The sequence below is a fragment of the Pristiophorus japonicus genome, chromosome 26, assembly GCF_044704955.1.
Source record: "Pristiophorus japonicus isolate sPriJap1 chromosome 26, sPriJap1.hap1, whole genome shotgun sequence".
Lineage (NCBI taxonomy): Eukaryota > Metazoa > Chordata > Chondrichthyes > Pristiophoridae > Pristiophorus > Pristiophorus japonicus.
The window spans coordinates 20104739-20132029 of record NC_092002.1 but is presented as its reverse complement, the minus strand read 5'-3'; the positions used below and the strand labels follow the sequence as shown (position 1 = coordinate 20132029).

Genomic DNA, 27291 nt, shown 5'->3' with positions numbered 1-27291 from the left:
GCTGACACTATCACTGGCACTGTGCTGGCACTGTATCACTGACAGTGTGTTAGCACTGTATCACTGGGCACTGTGCTGCCACTTATCACTGGCAGCATTGGCACTGTATCACTAGGCAGTGCATTGGCACTGTATCACTGGCAGTGTTGTACTGTATCACTGGGCAGCGTGCTGACACTATCACTGGGCAGCATGTTGGCACTATCACTGGCAGTGTGCTGGCACTGTATCGCTGGCAGTGTTGGCACTGTATCGCTGGCAGTGTTGGCACTGTATCACTGGGCAGTGTGTTGGCACTGTATCACTGGCATCTAAAACAGATTTCATTGCTGTGTGTGGGCCCTTGCTGTTCACAAACTTGCTGCTGCATTATCTGCAGTACAACAGTAGCTTTACTGTTCTTCATTGGCTGTCATGCGCTTTGGGACGTCTTGAGGTTGTGAAAGACACCGTAGAATACAAGTCTTTCCTTGGAACCGAAGATTAACACACTGCCCAAAGTGTTTCTGTGAATAACCGCACTCCCAGCTGCACCAATAACCCATACAGACCAGAACGCTCAGGATTGGATCTACAGTCTATGCTGATTGTAGCCAAGGCAGACCCAGGGGTACAGTCACCTCTAGACCATTAAATCAGCTCGGGCCCCTGATCCAAGTTGCTATCTGGTAATCTCCCACCCAGAGAGTGGTGAGAATGAGGAACTCGCTATCACAGGGAGTGGTTGAGACAAATAGTATAGAAACATTGAAAGGGAGGCTAGACAAGCATATGAGGGAGAAGGGAATAGAGGGTTATACTGATAGAGTGAATAAGGAAGGATGAGAGGAGGCTCGAGTGGAGCATAAACGCTGGCATGGACGAGTTGGGCCGAATGGGCTGTTTCTGTGCCGAATATCCTGTGTAATTCTAGGTAAACAATGCGTATGCGTGGGGACAGGACTGAGCTCAGCTGTGACGAAACCTATGGTCAAACAGCCTGCTGCCACTCAAAACCTACGCTGACAGATAGGGAGTCACTCAGTACCAAGGGTTGCTGCTGTCTGTAGTGTCCGGAGAAGCATGGAAATTTACAGCACGGAAGGAGGCCCACCGTGTCCACGCCGGCCGAGAAAGAGCTACCCAGCCCAATCCCACTTTCCAGCTCTTGGTCCGTAGCCCTGCAGCTTACAGCACTTCAAGGGCACATCCAAGTACTTTTTAAATGTGGTGCGGGTTCCTGCCTTTCAGGCAGTGAGTTCCAGACCCCCACCACCCCCTGGGTGAAGAAATTTCCCCTCCAATCGCCTCTAAACCTGCTACCAATTACTTTAAATCTACATCGTTCTGCCCCACCAGTCAATATCTACAGGAGAGGAAGGTGTATGCAGGAGAGGGGGCAGGGTGGTGGGAGGCGCGGGGGTGGGGTTTGTGGTCACATTGTGCATGAGCTCTGTTTTTGCAATGTACAATTATTGGTTTCACGGTGTTTGCGGGAGTGAACAGCGTTGCCTGTGGGGACGACTCGGGCTCACTGCTGTAGTAGGCAGTGCCACCTGGTGGGGTTTTATGCGAATTACACTGCCGCGAGTGGATCTGGGCCACACCTAGCTCCTCCACTGACCTGTCAGAAACAACCTGAATCAGTCTGGAGGCGTCCGGATAATCAGCCCCTCTGCGCAGTCCTAATCAGCAGACGCAAAACATCCGGCAAGATGGTGCCCGGCCCATATATGGAACGCGGCAACTTAAAAAAAAATGCAGCTGTTTTCAAAACTCAAATGTCATTGAGCTGACCTCCGAACAGGGAAAGCCAAAATTAGACCCTTTCTCCCAACACGCTTACATACGCACTGTGGGGTTCAAGCCCCACGCCAGGCACCTGAGCACAAATCTAGGCTGACACTCCCATCATCATCATAGGCGGTCCCTCGAAACGAGGATGACTTGCTTCCACGCCAAAAAGGGATGAGTTCACAGCTTTTTCAATGAAGGACCTAATATTCCAGGTCCCGAACTACATTGCGTGGAGTTTTTTAACCGTTGCACACCAGCCACCACACGGGCTTGACAGAGCTAGGTCTTGGTCCAGTGGCAAGGGTTAACCAGGACGACTGGAGACCAGCTCTGCTGCACGGACCTAGTGCGCACACATATCGCACAGTGTGGGCTGGGCCCGTGCTGCCCCTGTGCCCTCGCCGCTTCTGACCCCGAACTCACGCCTCTCCTGGGCCCCGATCACGTCCCTCTACAATCGCTCGCCGCTCCTTCGCCCCGACCTCGCCGCTCCTGCTGTACCTGCCCACGCTCCAATCACCGACCTGGACCTTGATGACGTCACTCTTCGCTGCCGCTGCCCTCCTGCACCAGCTCGCGCTGTACCTTGCCGTGGTACACCGCCACGCTGCCCATGGCCGCTGCTCGCCGCTCCTGTTATGGCCCCGGCCTGCCGCTGAGGGTCTCTCGCAGGTCGGGGTCGCTATGCTATCCAGGGGCTGCCGCTCACTGCTCCTTTAATGGCTCCCGGTGTAGTGCTGAGGGCAGTTCTCCGCTGGGTGTCCTGGCCAATATTTATCCCTCAATCAACATCACTCAAAACTCTGGTCATTCTCACATTGCTGTTTGCGGGGCCTTGCTACGGGCAAACTGATTGCTGCGTTTGCCAACATTACAACAGTACTTCAAAAGTACTTATTGTCTGCCGAGCGCTTTGGGACGTCCTGTGGTTGCGAAAGGCGCGATATAAAGGGTGCTTGGTCTTTATCTGAACAGTCTAATGCTAGTTAGAGCAGTAACAAATATCTGTAACAGTCCCCTAATTCCATTCATACCTGTCCCAAGGTAACACACCTACACTGTGGGAGAGGGGGGGGGGGGGGGGGGGGAGAAAGAACGGAGGGGGGAGAGAAAGAACGGAGGGGGGGGGGGGGAGAAAGAACGGAGGGGGGGGGGGAGAAAGAACGGAGGGGGGGGGAGGAGAAAGAACGGAGGGGGGGGGGAGAAAGAACGGAGGAGGGGGGGAGAAAGAACGGAGGGGGGGGGGAGAAAGAACGGAGGGGGGGGAGAAAGAACGGAGGGGGGGGGAGAAAGAACGGAGGAGGGGGGGGAGAAAGAACGGAGGGGGGGGGGAGAAAGAACGGAGGGGGGGGGAGAAAGAACGGAGGGGGGGGGAGAAAGAACGGAGGGGGGGGAGAAAGAACGGAGGGGGGGGGAGAAAGAACGGAGGGGGGGGAGAAAGAACGGAGGGGGGGGAGAAAGAACGGAGGGGGGGGAGAAAGAACGGAGGGGGGGGAGAAAGAACGGAGGGGGGGGAGAAAGAACGGAGGGGGGGGGAGAAAGAACGGAGGGGGGGGAGAAAGAACGGAGGGGGGGGGAGAAAGAACGGAGGGGGGGGGAGAAAGAACGGAGGGGGGGGAGAAAGAACGGAGGGGGGGGAGAAAGAACGGAGGGGGGGGAGAAAGAACGGAGGGGGGGGAGAAAGAACGGAGGGGGGGGAGAAAGAACGGAGGGGGGGGAGAAAGAACGGAGGGGGGGGAGAAAGAACGGAGGGGGGGGGAGAAAGAACGGAGGGGGGGGAGAAAGAACGGAGGGGGGGGAGAAAGAACGGAGGGGGGGGAGAAAGAACGGAGGGGGGGGAGAAAGAACGGAGGGGGGGGAGAAAGAACGGAGGGGGGGGAGAAAGAACGGAGGGGGGGGAGAAAGAACGGAGGGGGGGGAGAAAGAACGGAGGGGGGGAGAAAGAACGGAGGGGGGGGAGAAAGAACGGAGGGGGGGGAGAAAGAACGGAGGGGGGGGAGAAAGAACGGAGGGGGGGGAGAAAGAACGGAGGGGGGGGAGAAAGAACGGAGGGGGGGGAGAAAGAACGGAGGGGGGGGAGAAAGAACGGAGGGGGGGGAGAAAGAACGGAGGGGGGGGAGAAAGAACGGAGGGGGGGGAGAAAGAACGGAGGGGGGGGAGAAAGAACGGAGGGGGGGGAGAAAGAACGGAGGGGGGGGAGAAAGAACGGAGGGGGGGGAGAAAGAACGGAGGGGGGGGAGAAAGAACGGAGGGGGGGGGGAGAAAGAACGGAGGGGGGGGAGAAAGAACGGAGGGGGGGGGAGAAAGAACGGAGGGGGGGGAGAAAGAACGGAGGGGGGGGAGAAAGAACGGAGGGGGGGGAGAAAGAACGGAGGGGGGGGAGAAAGAACGGAGGGGGGGGAGAAAGAACGGAGGGGGGGGAGAAAGAACGGAGGGGGGGGAGAAAGAACGGAGGGGGGGGAGAAAGAACGGAGGGGGGGGAGAAAGAACGGAGGGGGGGAGAAAGAACGGAGGGGGGGGGAGAAAGAACGGAGGGGGGGGGAGAAAGAACGGAGGGGGGGGGAGAAAGAACGGAGGGGGGGGGAGAAAGAACGGAGGGGGGGGGAGAAAGAACGGAGGGGGGGGGAGAAAGAACGGAGGGGAAGAACGGAGGGGGGGGAGAAAGAACGGAGGGGGGGGGAGAAAGAACGGAGGGGGGGGGAGAAAGAACGGAGGGGGGGGAGAAAGAACGGAGGGGGGGGGAGAAAGAACGGAGGGGGGGGGAGAAAGAACGGAGGGGGGGGGAGAAAGAACGGAGGGGGGGGGAGAAAGAACGGAGGGGGGGGGAGAAAGAACGGAGGGGGGGGGAGAAAGAACGGAGGGGGGGGGAGAAAGAACGGAGGGGGGGGGAGAAAGAACGGAGGGGGGGGGAGAAAGAACGGAGGGGGGGGAGAAAGAACGGAGGGGGGGGGAGAAAGAACGGAGGGGGGGGAGAAAGAACGGAGGGGGGGGAGAAAGAACGGAGGGGGGGAGAAAGAACGGAGGGGGGGGAGAAAGAACGGAGGGGGGGGAGAAAGAACGGAGGGGGGAGAGAAAGAACGGAGGGGGGAGAGAAAGAACGGAGGGGGGAGAGAAAGAACGGAGGGGGGAGAGAAAGAACGGAGGGGGGGGAGAAAGAACGGAGGGGGGGGAGAAAGAACGGAGGGGGGGGGAGAAAGAACGGAGGGGGGGGAGAAAGAACAGAGGGGGGGGGAGAAAGAACAGAGGGAGCAAGACCTGGCTCTGTCAAGCCCGTGTGGTGGCTGGTGTCCAACGGCCCTCCCACATTTCTAAAAATCCATGCACAGGCATCTTCCACCCTCTAAAATGAAACTCGGTAGCTGACCTATATTGGTCTCATCAGTCACCTTAGAATTCAGTGTGGAAGCAAGTCATCCTCGACTCCGGGGGATTGAAGAAGAATTATCATTCTATATATGCAGTTATCTTAAAAATATACACGGAAACAGTTTTGTAAAAAGTGGATAGATTTGTCTTTATTAAAAACCCAGACAGCATGGCCATTGGAGAGAAAAAGATACATGTAACAGGTTAATGGCACCAAGAGCAGATTAGCAATTATCCCCACAATTATCCATTTATCCCCCACAAGTCTCACTGCCTATTGATTACACTACAGCCGCTACAATGGTCAGCAGTTGCCCAACAGGATCGGAGCATTAAAAGAACAAATAATTGTCCTCACACAATTCTGTTTTGGCAACACAGCACTGGGGATTTGCCATTTCCCAGGTCAACAATCAGCAGCTACAAGATCCCCACTTCACAGTCGATGGTCCAAGTCCCATCAGCACTCAACGTCCCAATCCATCAACCCCCATACACTTTGGCAATGCTCCAAGTCCAGGGAACTGACACAATATTTCACCCATTGGAGCCGCAAACCTCAATGGCTTACTCCTGCTCCTGTTTCTTCTGCTCGACAACTTCTGGGAGTTTACCCGGAGATTGGTCAGTGGCACCAAACACAGCTGAAGATGAAAGACAGGGGATTGTCTTACTAGCGTGAGATAAATGTGGATCTTGAGATTAAGAGAGATGAAGTATATGGGTCTTCGTACAGATTGAGACAAAGCTTTTCACCCAATTTATAGAAACAGGAAGCGGTTGGCAGGGACTGGATGGCATTGGGCAGACGGACCTCGGGTACGATCACAAGAAACTGACCAGCTCCATGTTGGCTGCCTGCCTGCAGAGCACAAAGCAGCTCAGGCTGGCCAAGGGCACATACTTGTTTGAAAAAAAAAACTACACTCTCTGAAGGAAGTGCGTCTCCAAAATGTGGATTTTGGGACCGTTGCTATGACAACCTTCTGCAACCACCATCTAACACTTTCAGGGCTGATGGTTCGTGCAACGAGAGGTTGCAAAAGACTCACGGGATGAAATATTGATCATTGGTTCCGTGGAATCATAAATACATTTATGTTTATACATTAGAAATAAACCAGGAGGATGAGAGAGAGAGCATTCAGACAGATGAATGTGGTCAGAGATCAGGTTCAGATACACGACAGCGTTTAAAGCCCCCTTTATGACCCCCCCCACCCCCAAAGCACAAATAACCTTGACCTATCCAAAGCTCCAATGATTGGCCGAGAGATCTGGTCTCAAATGCTTGTGCTCTTTTTCACCAATGTTCATCGGCACGCAATATTTTAAAATGGTATCCCCCCCACCCACCCACCCACCCACCCGATCAAACAAACATCTAGCGATGCTTCAAGTTTGGCTTCCCCACAAGACAGAGAACAGCAGATACTCAAGTGTGTGAAATGTACCTTAAAACGACATCTTCAAAACGGGACAGTGCCCTTCACATTGTTTGAAGAGATTGCTTTCCACACGCGCACACATGAAAAGTTTGAGGGGGAAGAGTTTGGTCACAGACTCCTCAAAGTTCCCTCTCTTCCTCCCATTTCCAAACCAAAAAAAAAAAACTGCAGATGCTGAAAATTGGAAACAGGAAATGCAAAACAAAAATAAAAGCCAAGCCATTCGGCAGGCCAACGTCTCGGTGAAGAACTGCCGATCGGATCTGTGCGTTCCCAGCATTTTCTGCTCTAACCGCCCATTTGCGAAGCCCCCTGACAGAAGGACGTTTCCCTCAGCCGCAGCCAGCTTTTGTTGCTTGGAAGACACAGCCATTGGGAACAGAAGCAGCGCGGAGTTTGAGAATGGAGAGGATTAGCCGCCGAATCAACGGCCTTTCCACCGAGCCGTGTTCGCAGAAGTCTCTAATTATAAAAAGCCAACATGCAGAAAAATATATTTTCACCAGCCCCCCCCGCCCCCCTCCCCCCGCCAAGCAAAGGACTGGTTCTCCAGCTATCTGAGAGACAAGGAGTGATGACATCGTCAGCTCTCTCAGAAAGGCTGATGCCGAGACGACCTCTCTAGGAGTACATGGTGAGTTGCAGCCACTGGAACAGAGAAGGGGAAGATGGACATTAGTCAGTGTTTTCTGTGTGTGACATTCACTGTGTCCACTGTTCTTTATTCATGGTACAAGGCAAAGTATTGACTGACTAACAGGGTATGGGAGCAGAGTGGTTACCTTACCGGACTAGTATTTCACAGGCCTGGACTAAAAATTCACAGAACGCAAGTTCAAATCTCACCCAAATTTCAGTTTAAAATTAAGACTGGGGAATGAAATTAAAAAAACCAGTAAAAGTGACCGTGAAGCGGTTGGGATCACCGTTAAAAACCCAACTAGTTCACTCATGCCCTTTCGGGAAACAAATCTGCCGTCCTTACCCAGTGTGACTGCATATGTGACGCTCCAGTCCCACACCAACCTGGCTAACTCCCATCTGTCCGCCAAGGTTCCCGAGCGAACCCCTCAGTCGTATCCATGGCAACTAGGGATGGGCAGTAAACGCCGGCCTTTCCCACAATCCGAGAATGAACATAAAACCAACTCGCGTCGCCGAAGGGACATTCTCTCAAAAGTTATGGACAGTGCAACATTGCAACTTACTCACCTCACACTTTCAGAAGTCCCAGCTTTGGTCGGCCAGGTGTCTGTTGGATGGACAAACCTATCGCCGTGTTTGAGCCTCTAGACTGAGCTACCAGGTGGAACACACTCTTTCCCCACCCCCCGCCTCATAGGGAGACTTCCCATCTACCCTTCCGTGCACTTTGATAAAACCAAAGATCAGGAGCCGTTAATGTCAGAGGGCCAAAGGTCATGACTCATTGATAGGTCAGTAATCAGACCACTCAAATTCAGCTCAGCTGGCACAAGTGGCGATCAAGCAGCTTGACCAATGGTAGTGCTCTAAACTCAAAGCTTCTCATTGGAGGCAGCCACAGTCAAGGACCCAGAGAAGCTCTACACTCGATTGAACCACTTGGTTCCTCAAGGTGACTTAAACATGCCATCTGCATGGGTTGAGCAAGATCTTACACAGGTCTGGGAGGATACAACACAGATCCCAAAGATGAGGTACAAGTGCCGGGTGTTTGAAATCCCGAATGCAGCGAGGGGTGACCTCTGTGACCCTACCTCCACGATGTTAACTTTGATGGAGCCGTTGTTGTCCTTATCCAACGCTTTGAATGATCCTGCAAGTGAAACAGAACGCAACTGAAACCCAACCCGCTCAACAACTTGCATTTATATAGCGCCTTGCACACAGTGAAACATCCCAAGGCACTGCACAGTAGTTAACAAAATTTGACACCGAGCCACACAAGGAGACAGGTGACCAAAAGCTTGGTCAAAGAGGTAGGTTTCAAGGAGCGTCTTAAAAGGACAAGAGAGGTGTAGAGAGGCGGAGAGGTTGATGGAGGGAGTTCCAGAGCTTAGGGCCGATGGTGCAGTGCAGGAATTCGGGGGATGCTCGAGAGGCCAGAATTGGATGAGCACAGAGATCTTGCAGGGTGGAGGAGATTACAGAGAGATAGGGATAGGCGAGGCCATGGAGCGATTTGACATCAAGGATGAGAATTTTAAAAGTTGAGGTGTTGCCGGACCAGGAGCCAATGATGGTCAGTCAGCGAGGGATGAGTGAATGGGACTCAGTGCGAGTTAGGACATGGGCAGCTGAGTTTTACACAAACTCAAGTTTACTTTTCATTTTAAATACAAGGGCTGTTCACAGGCTTCGAAACCTAAAGGCAACAATGATTAAACACTTTGGACTATTAGATTGGGGAAAGGGACGGAATTGCAGTCTAATTAAAAATGTTCTGAATCAAATCTCGAAAGCACTGTCTGAAAGGGTGGTGGAAGCAGATTCAATAATAACCTTCAAAAAGGAATCAGATAAATAATTAAACTAAAACTAAGGGACATGGATGAGAGGTTGCCCATTTAAAACGGAGATGAGGAGGGATTTCTTCTCTCAGAGGGTCGTGAATCTTTGGAATTCTCTACCCCAGAGAGCTGTGGAGGCTGGGTCATTGAATATATTTAAGGCGGAGATAGACAGATTTTTGAGTGAGAAGGGAGTGAAGGGTTATAGGGAGCAGGCGGGGAAGTGGAGCTGAGTCCAGGATCAGATCAGCCATGATCTTATTGAATGGCGGAGCAGGCTCGAGGGGCCAAATGGCCGACTCCTGCTCCTATTTCTTATGTTATGTTCTTAAGGAGAATTTTGCAGGGCAGTGGGGAAAGAGCAGGGGAGAGGCATTAAGTGGTTAGCTCCATCAAAGGGCCAATACAAACATGGTGGGCCAAATAGCCTCCTCCTGTGCGGTATGATCCTATGATTAATTATCATATTGTGACTGAACACAGCAACTCGCACGGACATTGTTTACATGTTTTGTTCTGGCAATTTCCTTCCCTTTACACAAACGTAATTTAAAAATGCTCGGTTTGAAGTTGTAATTAAGAGTACAGCTCCCTGCAGGAAAATATGTCTTTTTAACCAACATACTTCCAGTCTACTGATCATTTCCAGTAGGTCAGACATAACAGAGACCAGATGTATAACATGACTCAGCTAGCAAACGCACGCAGTTCATTCCCATTTCGGGAACTACCTTGTTTGGATCTCAAAATCGGCTACTACTAAACCCAACAAGCCAGGCAGGATCAATCATGGTATCTTCCCACCCTCTGAGTCCAACCTTCAGCCTCAGCTCCACGAGATCCCTGAAAACCCATGCCTTTTGGAATAGGCAAGAGTCCTATTTACACACAGAATTATACAAAATTCATAGCTTAGAAACAGGCCCTTTAGCCCGGCTGGTCCATGTCAGTGTTTATGCTCCACACGAACCTCCTCCCACCCAGTTAACCCCATAAACATAACCATCTATTGTTTTCTCACTCGCTTTTGGGCTTGCCTGAAAATGCAACCACTCCCTGCGGTAGCAAGTTCCACATTCTCACTGCTCTCTGGGTAGAGCAGTTTCTCCTGCATTCCCCATTGGATTTATCAGTGACAGCTTATAGTTATGGACCCTAGTTCTGGACCTTCTCCCTCTCCCTCTCCCCAGTGGAAACATCTCTACATCGACCCTATCAAACCCCTTCATAATCTTAAAGACCTTTATTTGATCACCCCAATGTTCTCTTTCCTAGAGAAAAGAGACCCAGTCTTTCCCGATTAGTATAACTTCAGTTCTGAAATCATCTTTGTAAATCTTTTTTTTTTTTAAAAAACACCTTCTCCAGAGCCTCAATATCTTTATTAATAATAAAATAAAATAAATACTGCAAATAATAATGAGACCAGTGTGAAGAGTTATTGTATTTTTGTCTGTTTCACTATATTGCACTGTAACAACCCACAAACAGCTTCACTACTGCTGCCCGCAACCCAAATTCACAAGACTTATTCCTCGCAGATGGCTGCAGCGGTCACTGGGCAACGTAAACACCAATTAGAAATGGTACAACAGAACCCCTCTTCACTTACTCAGCATCGCGTCCAGTCGCACCAAGCAGGCAATGTAGTTGTCAAAGTCCATGTCCCCAGATTCATTGGCATATCGGCGATACAACAATCGGTAAAGCTCGTCATTCAGGGGATATCCTGAGGGAGAGGGAAGTAGAGGTGGTTAAATTATAGGGGCTTCATTAAACCCTGGCCGGTCAGTCCCCATTGTCAACTAAAGGCTACAATTCTAAAGGGGGTGCATGAACAGAGAGACCCGAGGTATATGGGCACAAGTTGTTGAAGGTGGCGGGGCAGGTTGAGAAAGTGGTTAAAAAAAAACATACGGGATCCTGGGCTTCATAAATAGAGGCATAGAGTACAGAAGCAAGGAAGTTATGAGGAACCTGTATAAAACACGGGTTTGGCCTCAACTGGAGTATTGTGTCCAATTCTGGGCACCACACTTTAGGAAGGATGTGAAGGCCTTAGAGAGGGTGCAGAAAAGATTTACGAGAATGGTTCCAGGGATGAGGGACTTCAGTTACGTGGGTAGACTGGAGAAGCCGGGGTTGTTCTCCTCGGAGCAGAGAAGGTTGAGAGGACATTTGATCGAGGTGTTCAAAATCATGAGGGGTCTGGACAGAGTAGAGAGAGAGAGAAACTGTTCCCATTGGTGGAAGGGTCGAGAACCTTTAAGGTGATTGGCAGAAGAACCAAAGGCGACATGAGGAAAAACATTTTTACGCAGCGAGTGGTTAGGATCTGGAATGCGTTGCCCTAGAGGGTGGTGGAGGCAGACTCAACCGTGGCTTTCAAAAGGGAATTGGATAAGTAGCTGAAGGAAAAAAAACTTGCAGGGCTACAGGGAAAGGGCGGGGGGAGTGCGACTGGCTGAAGTGCTCTTGCAGAGAGCCGGCACGGGCTCGACGGGCCGAACAGCCTCCTTCTGTAGCCATTCTATGATTCTATGCAACCACTACAGTGTTACAACTTGTAGCCATGTTATACACACACTTCTAAACCACACAGGGGAGAGAAGGTACAACAGTCTTCGCTGTTTGCAGCTCTCCCCTGCAGATCCTTGCTGGGCGAACACCGCATTGTCCCTCCCAAGCCTCTACCAGATTGCTCACTCCTCATTTACAAGTTGCCAGCACGCAGTCAGCTCTCCGAGTGGCACAATGGCATCCCATCATGGCCTGAACTCACACAATCACCCTCCCCGATAGCAGTCACTGGACAGCAATCAGCAGTAGATGGATCTTTAGCTGGAGTCAGTGAGATCTTGCAACAGATTAGAATGGGGCCAGGGTGGTAGAGAGTCACAGATTTGTGGCCCAGGTTTTGAACAATAAGGGAGTCAAGGGTTATGGGGAGCAGGCAGGAAAGTGGAGTTGAGGCCAAGAAATAGGAGCTGGCTCTACGGCCCCTCGAGCCTGATCTGCCATTCAATATCAAGGCCATCTTATTGAATGGCGGAGCAGGCTCGAGAGGCGTATAGCCTACTCCTATCTCTTACATTCCTTGTATGACAAGTGTCCAATCTCGTGTCACTCCATCGCAGGCAAGCATTTTACTTCTGGAACTGAAACTTTAACCTTCTTCCTTTCTTTGCCAATTCTCTGACCCATTTCCAGCAATTCCTGTTTCCCCCCCCCCCCCCCCCCCCAATATTTCGAGTATCTCAAGCATTTTATTGATTGCAGGCGAGCACCAAGACCGAGGCTACCCGAGTGTACCCTCTAGTGACGGGTGGTGGAACTGTATCGGCAACAGTCAGGAAGTCGATCACAGAATCGGACAACACAGGAGGCCATTCTGCCCATCGTGCTGGTGCCGGCTCTTTGAAGGCCGTCCAAATAGTCCCACTCTCCTGCCCTTTCCCCATCACCTGTTCCTTAAGCCAGGAATGGTACAGACAAGGAAATACAAGTGTGATGTCCGAAATCCAGAAACTTCAGGACCGAGGCTATTCTGGATATTTCCAGAATGACTTTGCCTGGGCCGAGGAAAGTAGGTAGTTGCGGGGGAGCGAGTGGTCGGGTCGCCAGTCGAGCTGAGACGGCCGGATACCAGAACATCTTCCCGTTTCCGGACGAGCCCGCTACGGATCGGCCAGTGTCTGGATTCTGGACGTCACACCATTAAATAAATGATGGAAAGTAAATTGTTGGGGAAACGAGACCCCATTCGGCCCAATGTGAGTGTTTATGCTCCATTTGGGCCTCCTCCCATTCCGTTTACTTCATCTCGCCCAATCAACATCGCCTTCTAATCCTTTTTCACTCGCGTGTTTATCCAGCTTCCCGTTAAATGCATCGGTGCTACTCACCTCAACTCCCTGTGGCAGCAAGTTGCACATTCTACCAGTCACTGGTTTCTCCTGAAATATTACTGTATTTATTAGTGACCACTTTTCCCTAGCTCGGGTCGTTTCCCCGCAGGTGGGAACATCATCTCTACATCGACCCGATTGAACTCCTGTATCATTTTTAAAGAGCTCTTTTAAGTCACTCTGAACCTTCTCTGTTCTGGAGAAAAGAGGCCCAGCCCATTGAGAAAGGCGAAACAGATTAGGGAAAGGACAAGAATTGAATGAGTGGAAAAGCAGTTGGTTGCTTTCTTTCTTTGCCATATTGTGATATATCCTGATGACATCACTAACAAACGCACTCAGCACGATGCTCTCACACAGAAAACAGTCATCAATAGTTGCATTATCACAGTAGTCCACCAGGGGGAGCAGTCCACCAGGGGGAGCTCTCACACGAACAATGCTACTAAATACACTTGTCCCCACTGCAGAGCTGCAGAATGGTCAGTCCGTCCAGTTAGGCCACACATCTCACCTGCTGCTTCGAATGCCTGAGGCAGCTCCTGGCTGTTAATAGTTCCGGATTTATCAGCATCGAATCTTTTGTAGATACCCTGCGGAGGTGAATGACACAGTTAGTTCCGACCCCACAAATTGCCAGAGTGGCTACGGCCACTAGTGACCAGGCACAGTAACTGGATAAGCATCAACCACCCTAAAGCGCACCTCATCCCAAATGTCTAGTCTTTGCACATATGCACAAGTTTCTATGGCTCCTGTATGGCTCAGAGACGTGGACCATGTACAGTAGACACCTCAAATCGCTGGAGAAATACCACCAACGATGTCTCCGCAAGTTCCTGCAAATCCCCTGGAAGGACCAACGTTAGCGTCCTCGGCCAGGCCGACATCCCCAGCATCGAAGCACTGACCACACTCGACCTGCTCCGTTGGGCGGATCGCATTGTTCACATGCTGGACACAAGAGCAAGCGCTCTACTTGGAACTCCTACACGGCAAGCGAGCCCCAGGTGGGCAAAGGAAACCTCACAGGGACACCCTCAAAGCCTCCCTGATAAGGTGCAACATCCCCACGGACACCTGGGAGTCCCTGGCCAAAGACCGCCCTAAGTGGAGGAAGTGCATCCGAGAGGGCACAAGCGCAGGTGCGGCAGACCAGACTCCCCACCCACCCCTTCCTTCATCCACTGTCTGTCCCACCTGTGACAGAGACTGTAATTCCCGTACTGGGCTGTACAATCACCCGAGAACTCACTTTTAAAGTGAAAGCAAGTCTTCCACAATTTCGAGGGCCTGCCTATGATGATGGATGCACAAGCTTAGATGGGCCGGGCCATGTGGCCTGCCATTTGCTCAGGATGCAAAGCTCACTTTCCAGCAGAGTTCAGTGATGAGGAGCAGGAAGCCGGCGACATTCCTTCCTCAAGAACAGCCCCGAGGCATTGACCAATGTCGGCAACACAAACGCTCCCCCAAGGCCAAGCTCGCAGTGCTGGGTAATAACTCTGGGTGAATGTCGGAGGCCAGAATGGAAAGGGTTAATCAACGATACTGCAATAAGCTTCACTGATTCTCGAAAGAGATCAGTTAGTGTCATATCGCTATTGAAGAGTAGCTGTGCTCACAGTTGTGGGAACGGTTATATTGGCCTTGGAGGGGAGCGAATGATAGCCAGGCTAAAAAGGTTAAATTTCCTCAAGTATAGAAGATGGTTCAATCGAGGTGTGCAAGATGATTAAAGGAGATGACAGGACAGAGAGAGAGAAAGCGTTTTCTCTGGTGGGGAGAGCCCAGAACAAGGTGGGATAACCTTAAAATTAGAGCCAGGCCGTTCAGGGTTGATGTCAGGAAGCACTTCTTCACACAAAGGGTACACAATGTATTACCATGCTCTCCTACCCCTAGGGTCATGTTGCTTGGTGACTGATTTCAAATCAGTCTTAAATAAGGATCAAATTGAACACATATATGTAGGCGTATGCGATTCAACAGGTCTGAGCGCAAATTACACTCAGAGGCACGGTGACCAATTTGCCGAACCGGCGGTACCGGTTGAACCTCACTTATGCAGAACCATTCCCGGCCACCGGGTGGCGCATGCGCAGAACTCACATGAACAAATTGAAGTCCTTCCTTGCTGCCGATCGCTGGCCTGACCCAGTGATCCATCGCCCCCCCTCCCGCCCCCCCAAACAATCTCTGCCACACTCCAAGCCCCGATATCCCCTCGCTCAGTACCTGTACCATCCATTTTAACGTGACCACCCCTCATCCGGAAAAATCCCACATCCAGAACTGGCCAGGTCCCCAAGGGTTCTGGATAAGGGAAGTTCAACCTGTAGTTGAAGCTGGGACTCTCCGGCCCATATGGTTTAGTGACATTGGCCGCTGGGGCTTTGAGGACCAAGCACTGCACCAGACACGAGAGTCCGAAGGAGCAGGAGGCTCGGAGGGACCAACAGGGGAGCCCCTCCCAGGAACATGACTACACGAGGCTTGGGACAGGCAACGTCAGTCACACACCAAGAACTTGCATCGCCTTTCACTGTAGGCACCGTCAGCAAGAGGGACACACTAGACGACCATCGAGGTCATCAGGCCTGCTACAGTGTCAGGCATTTACTCAGACATCTTTTCTTGAACACTCCACTTACCTTGTATACTTTCCACCATTGGGGGAGTTTATGGTTAGAATACGACTGTACTGCTATAGTCCCACTTTGGCCAAATCCCCCCCCCCCCCCCCACCCCACGATATAATCAGGGCACATTCAGCCCCAGGGAGGCAATTCTCCAACTTATTCTGAACCATGGATACAGGTGTTCGCCCTTAGTTACATACAATGATATACATTCAGCTCAGACACATGCAACATACCTGCCATTTTTTAATCTTGTCCCAAAGGTACTTAAATTCTTCAAAGCCCAGTCTTCCAGTGCTGTCGGCCTAAATGCTTGGTTAAGGCAGTGTAACTAACTCAGTGAAATATACATCAGACACATTACAGTTTACCCAACCGAAGGCCTTGAGTTGGGATTCTCCTGAACTTCGATACAGGCACAAACATGCCCGACTCGAGACTGCCAAAGCACGCGCTCTACTCGGAACTCCTACACGGCAAGCGAGCCCCAGGTGGGCAGAGGAAACGTTTCAAGGACAACCTCAAAGCCTCCCTGATAAAGTGCAACATCCCCACGGACACTTGGGAGTCCCTGGCCAAAGACCGCCCTAAGTGGAGGAAGAGCATCCGGGAGGGTGCTGAGCACCTCGAGTCTCATCACCGAGAGCATGCAGAAAACAAACACAGGCAGCGGAAGGAGCGTGCGGCAAACCAGACTCCCCACCCACCCTTTCCGTCAACCACTGTCTGCCCCACCTGTGACAGAGACTCTAATTTCTGTATTGGACTGTTCAGTCACCCGAGAACTCACTTTGGGAGTGGAAGCAAGTCTTCCTCGATTTCGAGGGACTGCCTATGAAAGCAAGCCCACCCTTTCAGTGCTCGATCTGCCTGGCTGGCAGCTCAAGGAGCAACAAATCTCCCCCAAGGTCCATCCTATCTGAAGGTGCAGATACACTGCTGGACGAACGGCAGTACCTCACCCAAGTTGGCACACGTCAGCCGACTATCGGATAAAGGGGGAGTTGGTGCAAATGGGACCTGCCAATCACTGCCAAGTCCAATTCAGCCCTGACCCAGCATCCATACGCATGCTCAGCAGGGATCATTACACACAACTTGCATTTATATAGCGCCTTTTTAAACATAGAACAAAAAGTCCCAAGCAACCTTCCCTGCTCCAGGGATTCTGCATAGCCGGCTTTTCAGTGCAAAGGCAGCGTCTGCGCGGTATCGAGAGTGGCTGCACGGCAACACAATAATGACCGGAAATGTTGGTCCCAAGTTGCTTCACAGGAGCGCCAGACAATGTTCGACAGCAAGCCACAGAGACTTTAGGGCAGGTGACCAAAAGCTTGGTCGAAGAGATAGGTTTTAAAGGAGCGTCTTGAAGGAGGAAAGAGAGGTAGAGAGGTGGAGAAGTTGAGAAGTTGAGGGAGGGAGTTCCAGAGCTAGGGGCCCAGACAGCTGAAGGCACGGCCACCAATGAAATTCTGGGATGCATAGGCCAGGATTGTAGGAATGTAGAATTCTCAGTTGGACTGGAGGTGGGAACAGAGACAGGGAGGGACGAGGCCATGGAGGGATTTGAACAGAAGGATGAGAATTTTACATTTGAGATATTACTGGACCAGGAACCGGTGTAGGTCAGGTAGCACAGGGGCAATGGGGGAAGAAAATGGGACTTGGTGAGAGTTTGGACACGGACAGCTAGGTTAGGACACGACAGCAGAGTGACTGCAAGTTTACGGAGGATGGAAGATGGCAGGCCAGGCATATAACAAATCAGTAACGTGAAGCCTAGATAAACCTTTCCCTTCCCTAAGGCGAAGCCAAATAGTGTCCCTCCCACTCCCCCTGACCAAAGTCAGCTAACTCAGCACAGACCAGGGATCAAACACGGGATCTTTCTGATCGGTGTTCAGTGTACGCCTCGGCCCAAAAAACGGCGATGCCAGAAACAGAACAGGCCGTCAGCCTTGGCGCTGGAGCTGAAGGTTGGCTTTGCTCTTTGCAGGAGGATACATCCATGACAGCCACCATACTGCGGCAGGACTCCAGGCTGAACCCATCGGTCTGCAGGTCGGCATCTGCGGAGAACATGGTCAACATTAGCAATTAAATCCAGAAATACTCGACCCAGAAAGCTGTCTCCATCCAGGAGCGAGGGGAGAGGGGATATAGAGACCCTGCCAGAAGATTGGGGGGTCTTTGAATACCACATGCAGCAAACTGACATCACCACCATTTTAGCTTTTCTAAAATAACCAGGAAGGGTTGGCAAACGGAAACCAAACAAAATGACTTTAAAGACAGAGGGCCGTAACAAATAAATCATTAAAAACTTAAACATTATTGATACCGGGCATCCATGACCCATTCCCAGTTAAGCTGCATGGTCGCACAGCACTCGAGGTCCCGTGCAGCACGCTCAATGGAAATTGCCACGCACGCACAAGAACTTGAATGGGCCGCGCAGCCAATTAAAGGGGCCATGCACCACAAACAAATTTACAGGGAAACATCGTTGCCCACCGGTTGCGCAATGTAAAGACTGACCGCCTCAGAGACTCCCCCTGCGGGATTAACGAACGTCTCACGATTCTCCGACTCATCTTATCCCGGAAACAATGCGCCCATCAGTGCATACGGCCCAATGCAACAGATGAGACCAAAGAGGGTTTTTACTCCAGCCTCGAAAAATCCCTGTCCCGCGTTCCTACGGACGACAAACTGATCATCGTTGGTGACTTCAAATCAGGGTAGGTGTGATCGGCAGAGCGGATAGGGAAAGCCAACTCCAGCGGTACCCTGCACCTGACAAAATGTCAGGAACATGACCTTGTACAGACTATCATATAGACAATTGTACAGGGCCTTGGCGAGACCACACCTGGAGTACTGTGCACAGTTTGTGTCTCCTTATTTAAAAAGGAAGGATATACTTGCCTTGGAGGCAGTAAAACAGAGGTTCACTCGATTGATTCCTGGGATGAGGGGTCTGTCTTGAGGACAGATTGTGTAGAATGGGCCTGTACTCTCTGGAGTTTAGAAGAATGAGAGGTGATCTCATTGAAACATCAGATTCTGAGGGGGATTGACAGGGTAGATGCTGAGAGGTTGTTTCCCCCGGGCTGGGGAGTCTAGAACCAGGGGTCACAGTCTCAGGACAAGGGGTCGGCCATTTAAGACCGCGATGAGGAGGAATTTCTTCACTCAGAGGGTTGTGAATCTTTGGAATTTTCTGCCCCAGAGGGCTGTGGATGCTGAGTCTCTGAATATATTCAAGGTTGAGATCGATAGATTTTGAGAGTCTTGGGGAATCGAGGGATATCGGGTGGGAAAGTGGAGTGGAGCATGATCATATTATTGAATGGTGGAGCAGGCTCGAGGGGCCGTATGACCTACTCCTGGTCTTATTTCTTATGTTCTTATGGCACGGAATGTGAAGACTCTTGCACATGCATTCCCGGGGTCGCCCAGCCAAGCACAAGCCAACCCCAACCCTGCTGAGCTAACAAGACCAAACCGGATCGCGCGCTGGCTTTTTTCTAATTGGATTTAATCACATTTATGATATCGTAATTACTCTAGTCAATTTTTAGCTACAGAAATTAAAGTCATCATTAAAGACATTAACACCATCATTATTCTGTTACACTGTACAGTCTTTCCTTTACCATTAATCAACTTCAGAAATTAATTTTCAATTTGTTGCCCATGACACATTAGTCTATTGAACTTCAAATACTGGTCAAAAAAATGCCTTCCTTAAATTCTTTTCGAATAAAGTCTTATAATGCTTTCCGTCGATATCTGAAATACTCTCAGATTTATTATTCTTCCCTTCACTGAACCATCACAAATCTGGCCACACGGAACACCAAGTTAATCACCGCTCCAGCAGACTCGGGCAGCCTCTCCTGCAATACCGCTCCCCCGCCACGAAGGTATGAAGGTATGAGGGCAGAGTTGGCTAAAGTAAACTATCACAAAATATAAAAACAGATAGCCAAAGTTTCTATAAGTATATAAAAAGGAAAAGAATGATGAAAGTAAATGTTAGAAGACGAGACTGGGGAATTAGTAATGAGGAACATGGGGATGACAGAAATTCTATAAACAAATATTTTGTATCAGTCTTTACGGTAGAGGACACGAACAATATCCCAACAGTGGATAGTCAAGAGGCTATGGGGAGGAGGAACTTAACACAAACACAATCACAATCACTAAGGAGGTGGTACTCAGTAAGATAATGGGGCTAAAGGTTAGATAAATCCCCTGGACCTGATGGTTTGCATCCTAGGGTCCTAAGAGAAGTAGCGGCAGGGATTGTGGATGCATTGGTTTTAATTTACCCAAATTCCCTGGATTCTGGGGAGGTCCCAGCAGATTGGAAAACTGCAAATGTAACACCCCAATTTAAAAAATGAGGCAGACTAAAAGCAGGAAACTATAGACCAGTTAGCCTAACATCTGTGGTTGGGAAAATGTTGGAGTCCATTATTATAGAAGCAAGACATTTGGAAAAGCAAAATTCAGTCAGGCAGAGTCAGCATGGATTTATGAAGGGGAAGTCATGTTTGACAAATTTGCTGGAGTTCTTTGAGGATGTAACGAACAGGGTGGATAAAGGGGAACCATTGGATGTGGTGTATTTGGACTTCCAGAAGGTAATGGACAAGGTGCCACATAAAAGGTTACTGCACAAGATAAAAGTTCACGGGGTTGGGGGTAATATATTAGCATGGATAGAGGATTGGCTAACTGACAGAAAACAGTGAGTTGAGATAAATGGATCATTCTCCGGTTGGCAATCAGTAATTAGTGGGATGCCACAGGGATCAGTGCTGGGACCCCAACTATTTACAATCTATATTAACGACTTAGAAGAAGGGACTGAGTGTAATGTAGCCAAGTTTGCTGACGATACAAAGATGCGAGGAAAAGCAATGTGTGAGGAGGACACAAAAAATCTGCAAAAGGACACAGACAGGCTAAGTGATTGGGGAAAAATTTGGCAGATGGAGTATAATGTTGGAAAGTGTGAGGTCATGCACTTAACTTATTATTTAAATGGAGAAAGATTGCAAAGTGCTGCAGTACAGCGGGACCTGGGGGTACTTTTGCATGAAACACAAAAGGATAGTATGCAGGTACAGCAAGTGATCAGGAAGGCCAATGGAATCTTGCCCTTTATTGCAAAGGGGATGGAGTATAAAAGCAGGGAAGTCTTGCTACAGTTATACAGGGTATTGGTGAGGCCACACCTGGAACACTGCGTGCAATTTTGGTTTCCATATTTACGAAAGGATATACTTGCTTTGGAGGTAGTTCAGAGAAGGTTCACTAGGTTGATTCCAGATATGAGGGGGTTGACTTTTGAGGAAAGGTTGAGTAGGTTGGGCCTTTACTCATTGGAATTCAGAAGAATGAGAGGTGACCTTATTGAAATGTATAAGATTATGAGGGGGCTTGACAAGGTGGATGTTTCCACTAATAGGGGAGACTAGAACTAGGGGACATAATCTTAGAATAAGGGGCCACCCACTTAAAACTGAGATGAGGAGAAATTTCTTCTCTGAGGGTTGTAAATCTGTGGAATTCACTGCCTCAGAGAGCTGTGGAAGCCAGGACATTGAATAAATTTAAGACAGAAATAGACAGTTTCTTAAACGATAAGGGGATAAGGGGTTATGGGGAGTGGGCAGCGAAGTGGAGTTGAGTCCATGATCGGATCAGCCATGATCATATTAAAAGGCGGAGCAGGCTCGAGGGGCCGTATGACCTACTCCTGTTCCTATTTCTTATGTTCTTATGTTCCATGAGATTACACGTTCAGGCTCTGTAATGGAGCTCGAGCCCACAAACTCCTGCCTCCAACTCGAGGGACTATGAACCGAGCCAAGTGGACACTTACGAAAGAGAGAAAGATTATTTCCTACGTCATACAAAGGCAAAAATAAAACCACTACTTACGTCGTCCTACAATTTTGTTGAGAATGTTCTTCAGCTCCAGTGGGCTCACCTCCATATCCTGCAATGAATAGATCTGTCTTAGATCGGCAACATGTGGGATTTATGCCAAGAGAATATTATGGGCTGGATTTTCATTACCATCCGTTTCATGGCATTATTCATGGTGGGGCAGTAATTCTAGCGCCCGAGAAATGTTTGCACCTAAGTTAGCAAAATTCATCATCTAGGCCCTGAGTGTGGGGCGGAGCGCCAAGGGAGGCGTTCCACACCTCTCTCAGGGCGCTAGGCCGGCGGAGCATGGGAAAATCCCGAGCTAAACAGCCGGCCTCGGAGCGCCCCAAGAGCGGCTTCTGTGCAACGACAAAATAAATTGCATGTAAAATCACAACATTCCCAACACCGCAATTACCCCGCAGTAAGCTACATCACAAAAATAAAACTAAACAAAACAATCAAACTGACCTCATTCACCAATTCCCTCACTGACCACCACCGGAACAGCTCGGACTGCCCGGATTTCCAGGCTGTCCCACTAGGGGGGGGCGCTAGATGGTCAGCACACAACAAATTTCACCGCACAGTCCAAACCGGGGGCATTGCACGCCAGCACGACACTCCCGGGCAGTGCTGCACTGCGCCCCCACAAAACTGGAAACTAATTTGCGGGCGGGGCGCTGGAAGTTGGCCCGCAAACAGAGGCAGCAACATAACGACCATCCAGCCCTTGACTCAGACTACCTTTCAGGAGGATTGGGTGGCAAGAATTTCTCTTCACCCAGAACATCTCCCGATATTTGCAACATGAAGCATATATGGATTTCCATATTTGGATCGCTCGCTCGTCACCTCTCTACTCCCAGTGTCAATAAAAAGCCATCATTTCACTGGATTAATGGTAAAGGCCAATATTTCTTAGTCTGGCGGATTTATTGGGCTTTCCGGTGTTGAAATGTAGAGTTAGTCCAGACGCTGTTATCTGTCATTATTCTAACTTCTTCTGAAACTCGTCAATCTTGCAGGAATTCTGAAAGTGTGTTTCCCTCAATGGCCTACCCAGCCGCCCCTGTGTGAGAACACCACCTCAGGTCGGGGCTATACATAGAGCTGGAGCGCCGGGCCTTGGAACATCATGAGCAAAGGCGCGGCGAATAAGGGTACGGGCCAACCCACATTGCTGTATGTGTGCGCACTAGGTCCGTGCAGCAGAGCTGGTCTCCAGTCGTTTTGGTTAACCCTTGCCACTGGATAAAGACCTAGCTCTGTCAAGCCCGTGTGGTGGCTGGTGTGCAACGGTCACCCGACGTTAAAAAAATCCACGCACAGGCATCTTCCACCCCTGGAGTTCAGGACTGGAATATCGGTTCCTCCATTGAAACATCTGTGTAAACTCTTGTGGAAGCAAGTCATCCTTGATCGAAGGACTGCCTATTGATAACCCGGAACGCCACACACCAGCTGTTACCAAGGGCTGGATTGGCAACTTATTCACAGGCACCAGTCTAACAACTTGGCCAAGTCACCAGGAGCTGCGTGCCCCTCCCCCCCCCCAAAATCAGAGCAAAGCTAGATTTCACCTTCCTGCAATGATGCAAGAGGGGCAAGGGACTCAGCAGAGAGCTGTGGAGAGGGCAAAGGGAGCACTGTGGATTTCACACCTTCACCTCGTGGATTTTATTGCAGCTTGGTGCTTGGGAGCAATAAGCAGACACAGAAGACAAGTGGAAGATGTTCCCATGGCAGCTGGTAATTATTCCACCATTAACACATCATCTCGACTCAGCTTTTGTTTCACAACTTGTGCCATTACCATCTCAATTCAGCCCATCATCCCTTTTGTCTCAAATCTCTCCGGCCTTCCACCCCATCACAGACAGTCGCCCCCCGTAAACCCTACCCCTCTTCAGGGACCCTTGCACTTCCTTAAGAATCTGTTACATCTCGAAATATTGCCAGGGTCATTGACCTGGAACATTAACTCTGTTTTGCTCTCCACACATGCTGCCTGACCCACTGAGTATTTCCAGCATTTTCTGTTTTTAATAATAGGGAGATGATGCCTCTCACACACAGCCTGTGTGATTGTTCTCTCTAATAAATCAGAGTAGACCAATCCAGACTGGCATCAGGCGGATCTTTCAATGGCTGTGCTCGGTAGCTGTTCATTAATGGTTTAGCGGCCACACATTAAGAGCTATTTAAGAGCGAGCTTGGTGACTCACCCACACACCACCTCCCAAAATTCCTATGAGTCAACAATTGCTGCACTCCAGCAACGTTCACCCCTCCCCCATAAGCTGTAGCTCAGTTGGCAACACCCTCGCCTCGGAGGCCGAAGGTTGTGGGTTCAGGGAATGGGGCACAAAAATCTAGGGTGACCCACCATTGTCGTACTTTCAGACGAGACGTTAAACCGAGGCCCCGTCTGCTCTCTCAGGTGGACTAAAAGATCCCGATTGTGAAGAAGAGCAGGGGAGTTCTCCCTGGTGTCCTGGCCAATGTTTATCTCTCAATCAATGTCACTAAAACAGATTATCTGGCCATTATCACATTGCTGTTTGTGGGAGCTTGCTGTGCGCAAATTGGCTGCTGTTTTTCCTACGTTACAACAGTGACTACACGCCAAATAGTACTTCATTGGCTGTAAAGCACTTTGGGACGTCTGGTGGTCCTGAAAGGCGCTATAGAAATGCAGGTCTGTCTTAAAGTAAATACCCCAATTTTTTCTTTGCATGTTATAAAATTAATTTAGTTCTCCCCCCCCCCAAATAAAAATAAATTGAGGGGAGGGCGATCACTGGGACAACGACAATAGTTGACAACAAGCGTGAGTGTCCTTCTGCCAGGTCTCCATCAATAGCAACAGGAGACAACGGATGTGCAATTGAGACCCATCAACCACTCTCCTTCCCATTGCTCCTCGCTCACCTGGAAGAGTTTCGGAGCGAGGTCCGGCAACGCAACAAAGCAGAGATGGAGCCCAGAGTTTGTGTGGGTGCGGTGGGGGGGGGTTGGGGCACCATAAACAAAATCCCGCAACCCGCAATATAAACTAAAGGGTACAATTCTAAAGAGGGTGCATGAACAGCGGGTCCTGGGGGTATATGTGCACAAGCCATTGAAGGTGGCAGTTAAAAAAGCACACGGGATCCTGGGCTTCATAAATAGAGTACAGAAGCAAGGAAGTTATGATGAACCTGTATAAAACACTGGGTCGGGCTCAACTGGAGTATTGTGTCCAATTCTGGACATCGCACTTAGGGAAGGATGTGAAGGCCTTAGAGAGGAGATTTAATAGAATGATTCCAGGGATGACAGACTTCAGTTCCATGGATAGACTGGAGCAGCTGGGGTTGTTCTCCTTGGAGCAGAGAAGGTTGAGGGGAGATTTGATCGAGGTGTTCAAAATCATGAGGGGTCTGGACAGAGTAGAGAGAGAGAGAAACTGTTCCCATTGGTGGAAGGGTCGAGAACCAGAGGACACGGATTTAAGGTGATTGACAGAAGAACGAAAGGCGACATGAGGGAAAAAAAGTATATATTTACGCAGCAAGTGGTTAGGATCTGGAATGCGCTGCCTGAGAGGGTGGTGGAGGCAGACTCAATCGTGGCTTTCAAAAGGGAATTGGATAAGTACCTTAAGGAATAACATTTGCCGGGCTACAGGGAAAGGGCAGGGGAGTGGGACTGGCTGAGGTGCTCTTTCAGAGAGCCGGCACGGGCTCGAAGGGGCCAAAGGGCCTCCTCCTGTTCTGTAACCAGTCTATGATTCTATGGCCTCTCCCTTTGGCATCAGACATTGGTCCATGTGGTAATAGACAGGCAACAGTCCCCTTTTTAAACACCGGGACTCAACGCTCCAAAACTGGGAGCCAACGGCCAAGGGTACAGATTTTAGAGTTTATTCTGAAGACTTTGCATCAATATATTTTAGCAGAAGGGAACATGCGCCGGATACGAGCCCTCCCACAGTGACTTTAATGGTACCACCACAAAGCCAGCCAATGCAATTGATAAATGGCTCAAACAAGGTCAAGGTCAGTACAAATTTGCATAAATTTCTATATTTTGTTTGATGCACAGCATCAAAAATAGTTCTAACTGAAAAAGTAACCTCACCCATATAAAATATTAAAGATTGGCTCTGGACCCACAAATTCCTTTACTGCCTCAGTTTACAAGGTCTCGACCCACTCAGTCACCACAAATGTCCCCTTCACTTGCTGACAGACCTCGCTGCGTAGTACCAGCATTTATTCCAGCTTCTTGCCATTTGCATTTGTGTTTTGATTTTCATAGGGAGATAATGAGTTCGGCTGTGGGTTCCTCGGCAAAAAAAAAGGGTGGGGAAGAGAGAGGGGGTAAGAGAGAGAATGATCGAGAGAGGAGAAGGGGGGGGGGGAGGAGAGAAGAGGGGGGGGGAGGAGAGAAGAGGGGGGGGGAGGAGAGAAGAGGGGGGGGGAAAAGAGAGAGGGGGGGGGAAAAGAGAGAGGGGGGGGGAAAAGAGAGAGGGGGGGGGAAAAGAGAGAGGGGGGGGGGGAAAAGAGAGAGGGGGGGGGGAAAAGAGAGAGGGGGGGGGGAAAAGAGAGAGGGGGGGGGAAAAGAGAGAGGGGGGGGGAAAAGAGAGAGGGGGGGGAAAAGAGAGAGGGGGGGGAAAAGAGAGAGGGGGGGGAAAAGAGAGAGGGGGGGGAAAAGAGAGAGGGGGGGGAAAAGAGAGAGGGGGGGGAAAAGAGAGAGGGGGGGGAAAAGAGAGAGGGGGGGGAAAAGAGAGAGGGGGGGGAAAAGAGAGAGGGGGGGAAAAGAGAGAGGGGGGGGAAAAGAGAGAGGGGGGGGAAAAGAGAGAGGGGGGGGAAAAGAGAGAGGGGGGGGAAAAGAGAGAGGGGGGGGAAAAGAGAGAGGGGGGGAAAAGAGAGAGGGGGGGGAAAAGAGAGAGGGGGGGGAAAAGAGAGAGGGGGGGGAAAAGAGAGAGGGGGGGGAAAAGAGAGAGGGGGGGGGAAAGAGAGAGGGGGGGGGAAAGAGAGAGGGGGGGGGAAAGAGAGAGGGGGGGAAAAGAGAGAGGGGGGGAAAAGAGAGAGGGGGGGGAAAAGAGAGAGGGGGGGGAAAAGAGAGAGGGGGGGGAAAAGAGAGAGGGGGGGGAAAAGAGAGAGGGGGGGAAAAGAGAGAGGGGGGGAAAAGAGAGAGGGGGGGAAAAGAGAGAGGGGGGGGAAAAGAGAGAGGGGGGGGAAAAGAGAGAGGGGGGGGAAAAGAGAGAGGGGGGGAAAAGAGAGAGGGGGGGGAAAAGAGAGAGGGGGGGGAAAAGAGAGAGGGGGGGGAAAAGAGAGAGGGGGGGGAAAAGAGAGAGGGGGGGGAAATGAGAGAGGGGGGGGAAAAGAGAGAGAGGGGGGGAAAAGAGAGAGGGGGGGAAAAGAGAGAGGGGGGGGAAAAGAGAGAGGGGGGGGAAAAGAGAGAGGGGGGGGAAAGAGAGAGGGGGGGGGAAAGAGAGAGGGGGGGGGGAAGAGAGAGGGGGGGGGAAGAGAGAGGGGGGGGGAAGAGAGAGGGGGGGGGAAGAGAGAGGGGGGGGGGAAGAGAGAGGGGGGGGGGAAAAGAGAGAGGGGGGGGGAAGAGAGAGGGGGGGGGGGGAAGAGAGAGGGGGGGGGGAAGAGAGAGGGGGGGGGGAAGGACGAGGGGGGGGGGAAGAGAGAGGGGGGGGGGAAGAGCGAGG

General features: G+C 50.6%; 1 protein-coding gene across 1 annotated transcript in view; it reads right to left on the bottom strand.

The window, feature by feature from the left end:
• Nucleotides 1-6513: 6513 nt before the first annotated feature.
• The window catches only part of capns1b (calpain, small subunit 1 b), a 33686-nt gene continuing 12908 nt past the window's right edge, over nucleotides 6514-27291 (bottom strand). The window contains exons 5-11 of the mRNA XM_070867622.1: nucleotides 21594-21651; nucleotides 17637-17701; nucleotides 15869-15937; nucleotides 13505-13583; nucleotides 10695-10811; nucleotides 8330-8388; nucleotides 6514-7238 (exon numbers count right to left, since the gene is read on the bottom strand). Coding sequence (XP_070723723.1) covers nucleotides 7212-7238; nucleotides 8330-8388; nucleotides 10695-10811; nucleotides 13505-13583; nucleotides 15869-15937; nucleotides 17637-17701; nucleotides 21594-21651 — 474 coding nt within the window. The 3' untranslated portion in view covers nucleotides 6514-7211. The remainder of the gene's footprint in view (nucleotides 7239-8329; nucleotides 8389-10694; nucleotides 10812-13504; nucleotides 13584-15868; nucleotides 15938-17636; nucleotides 17702-21593; nucleotides 21652-27291) is intronic.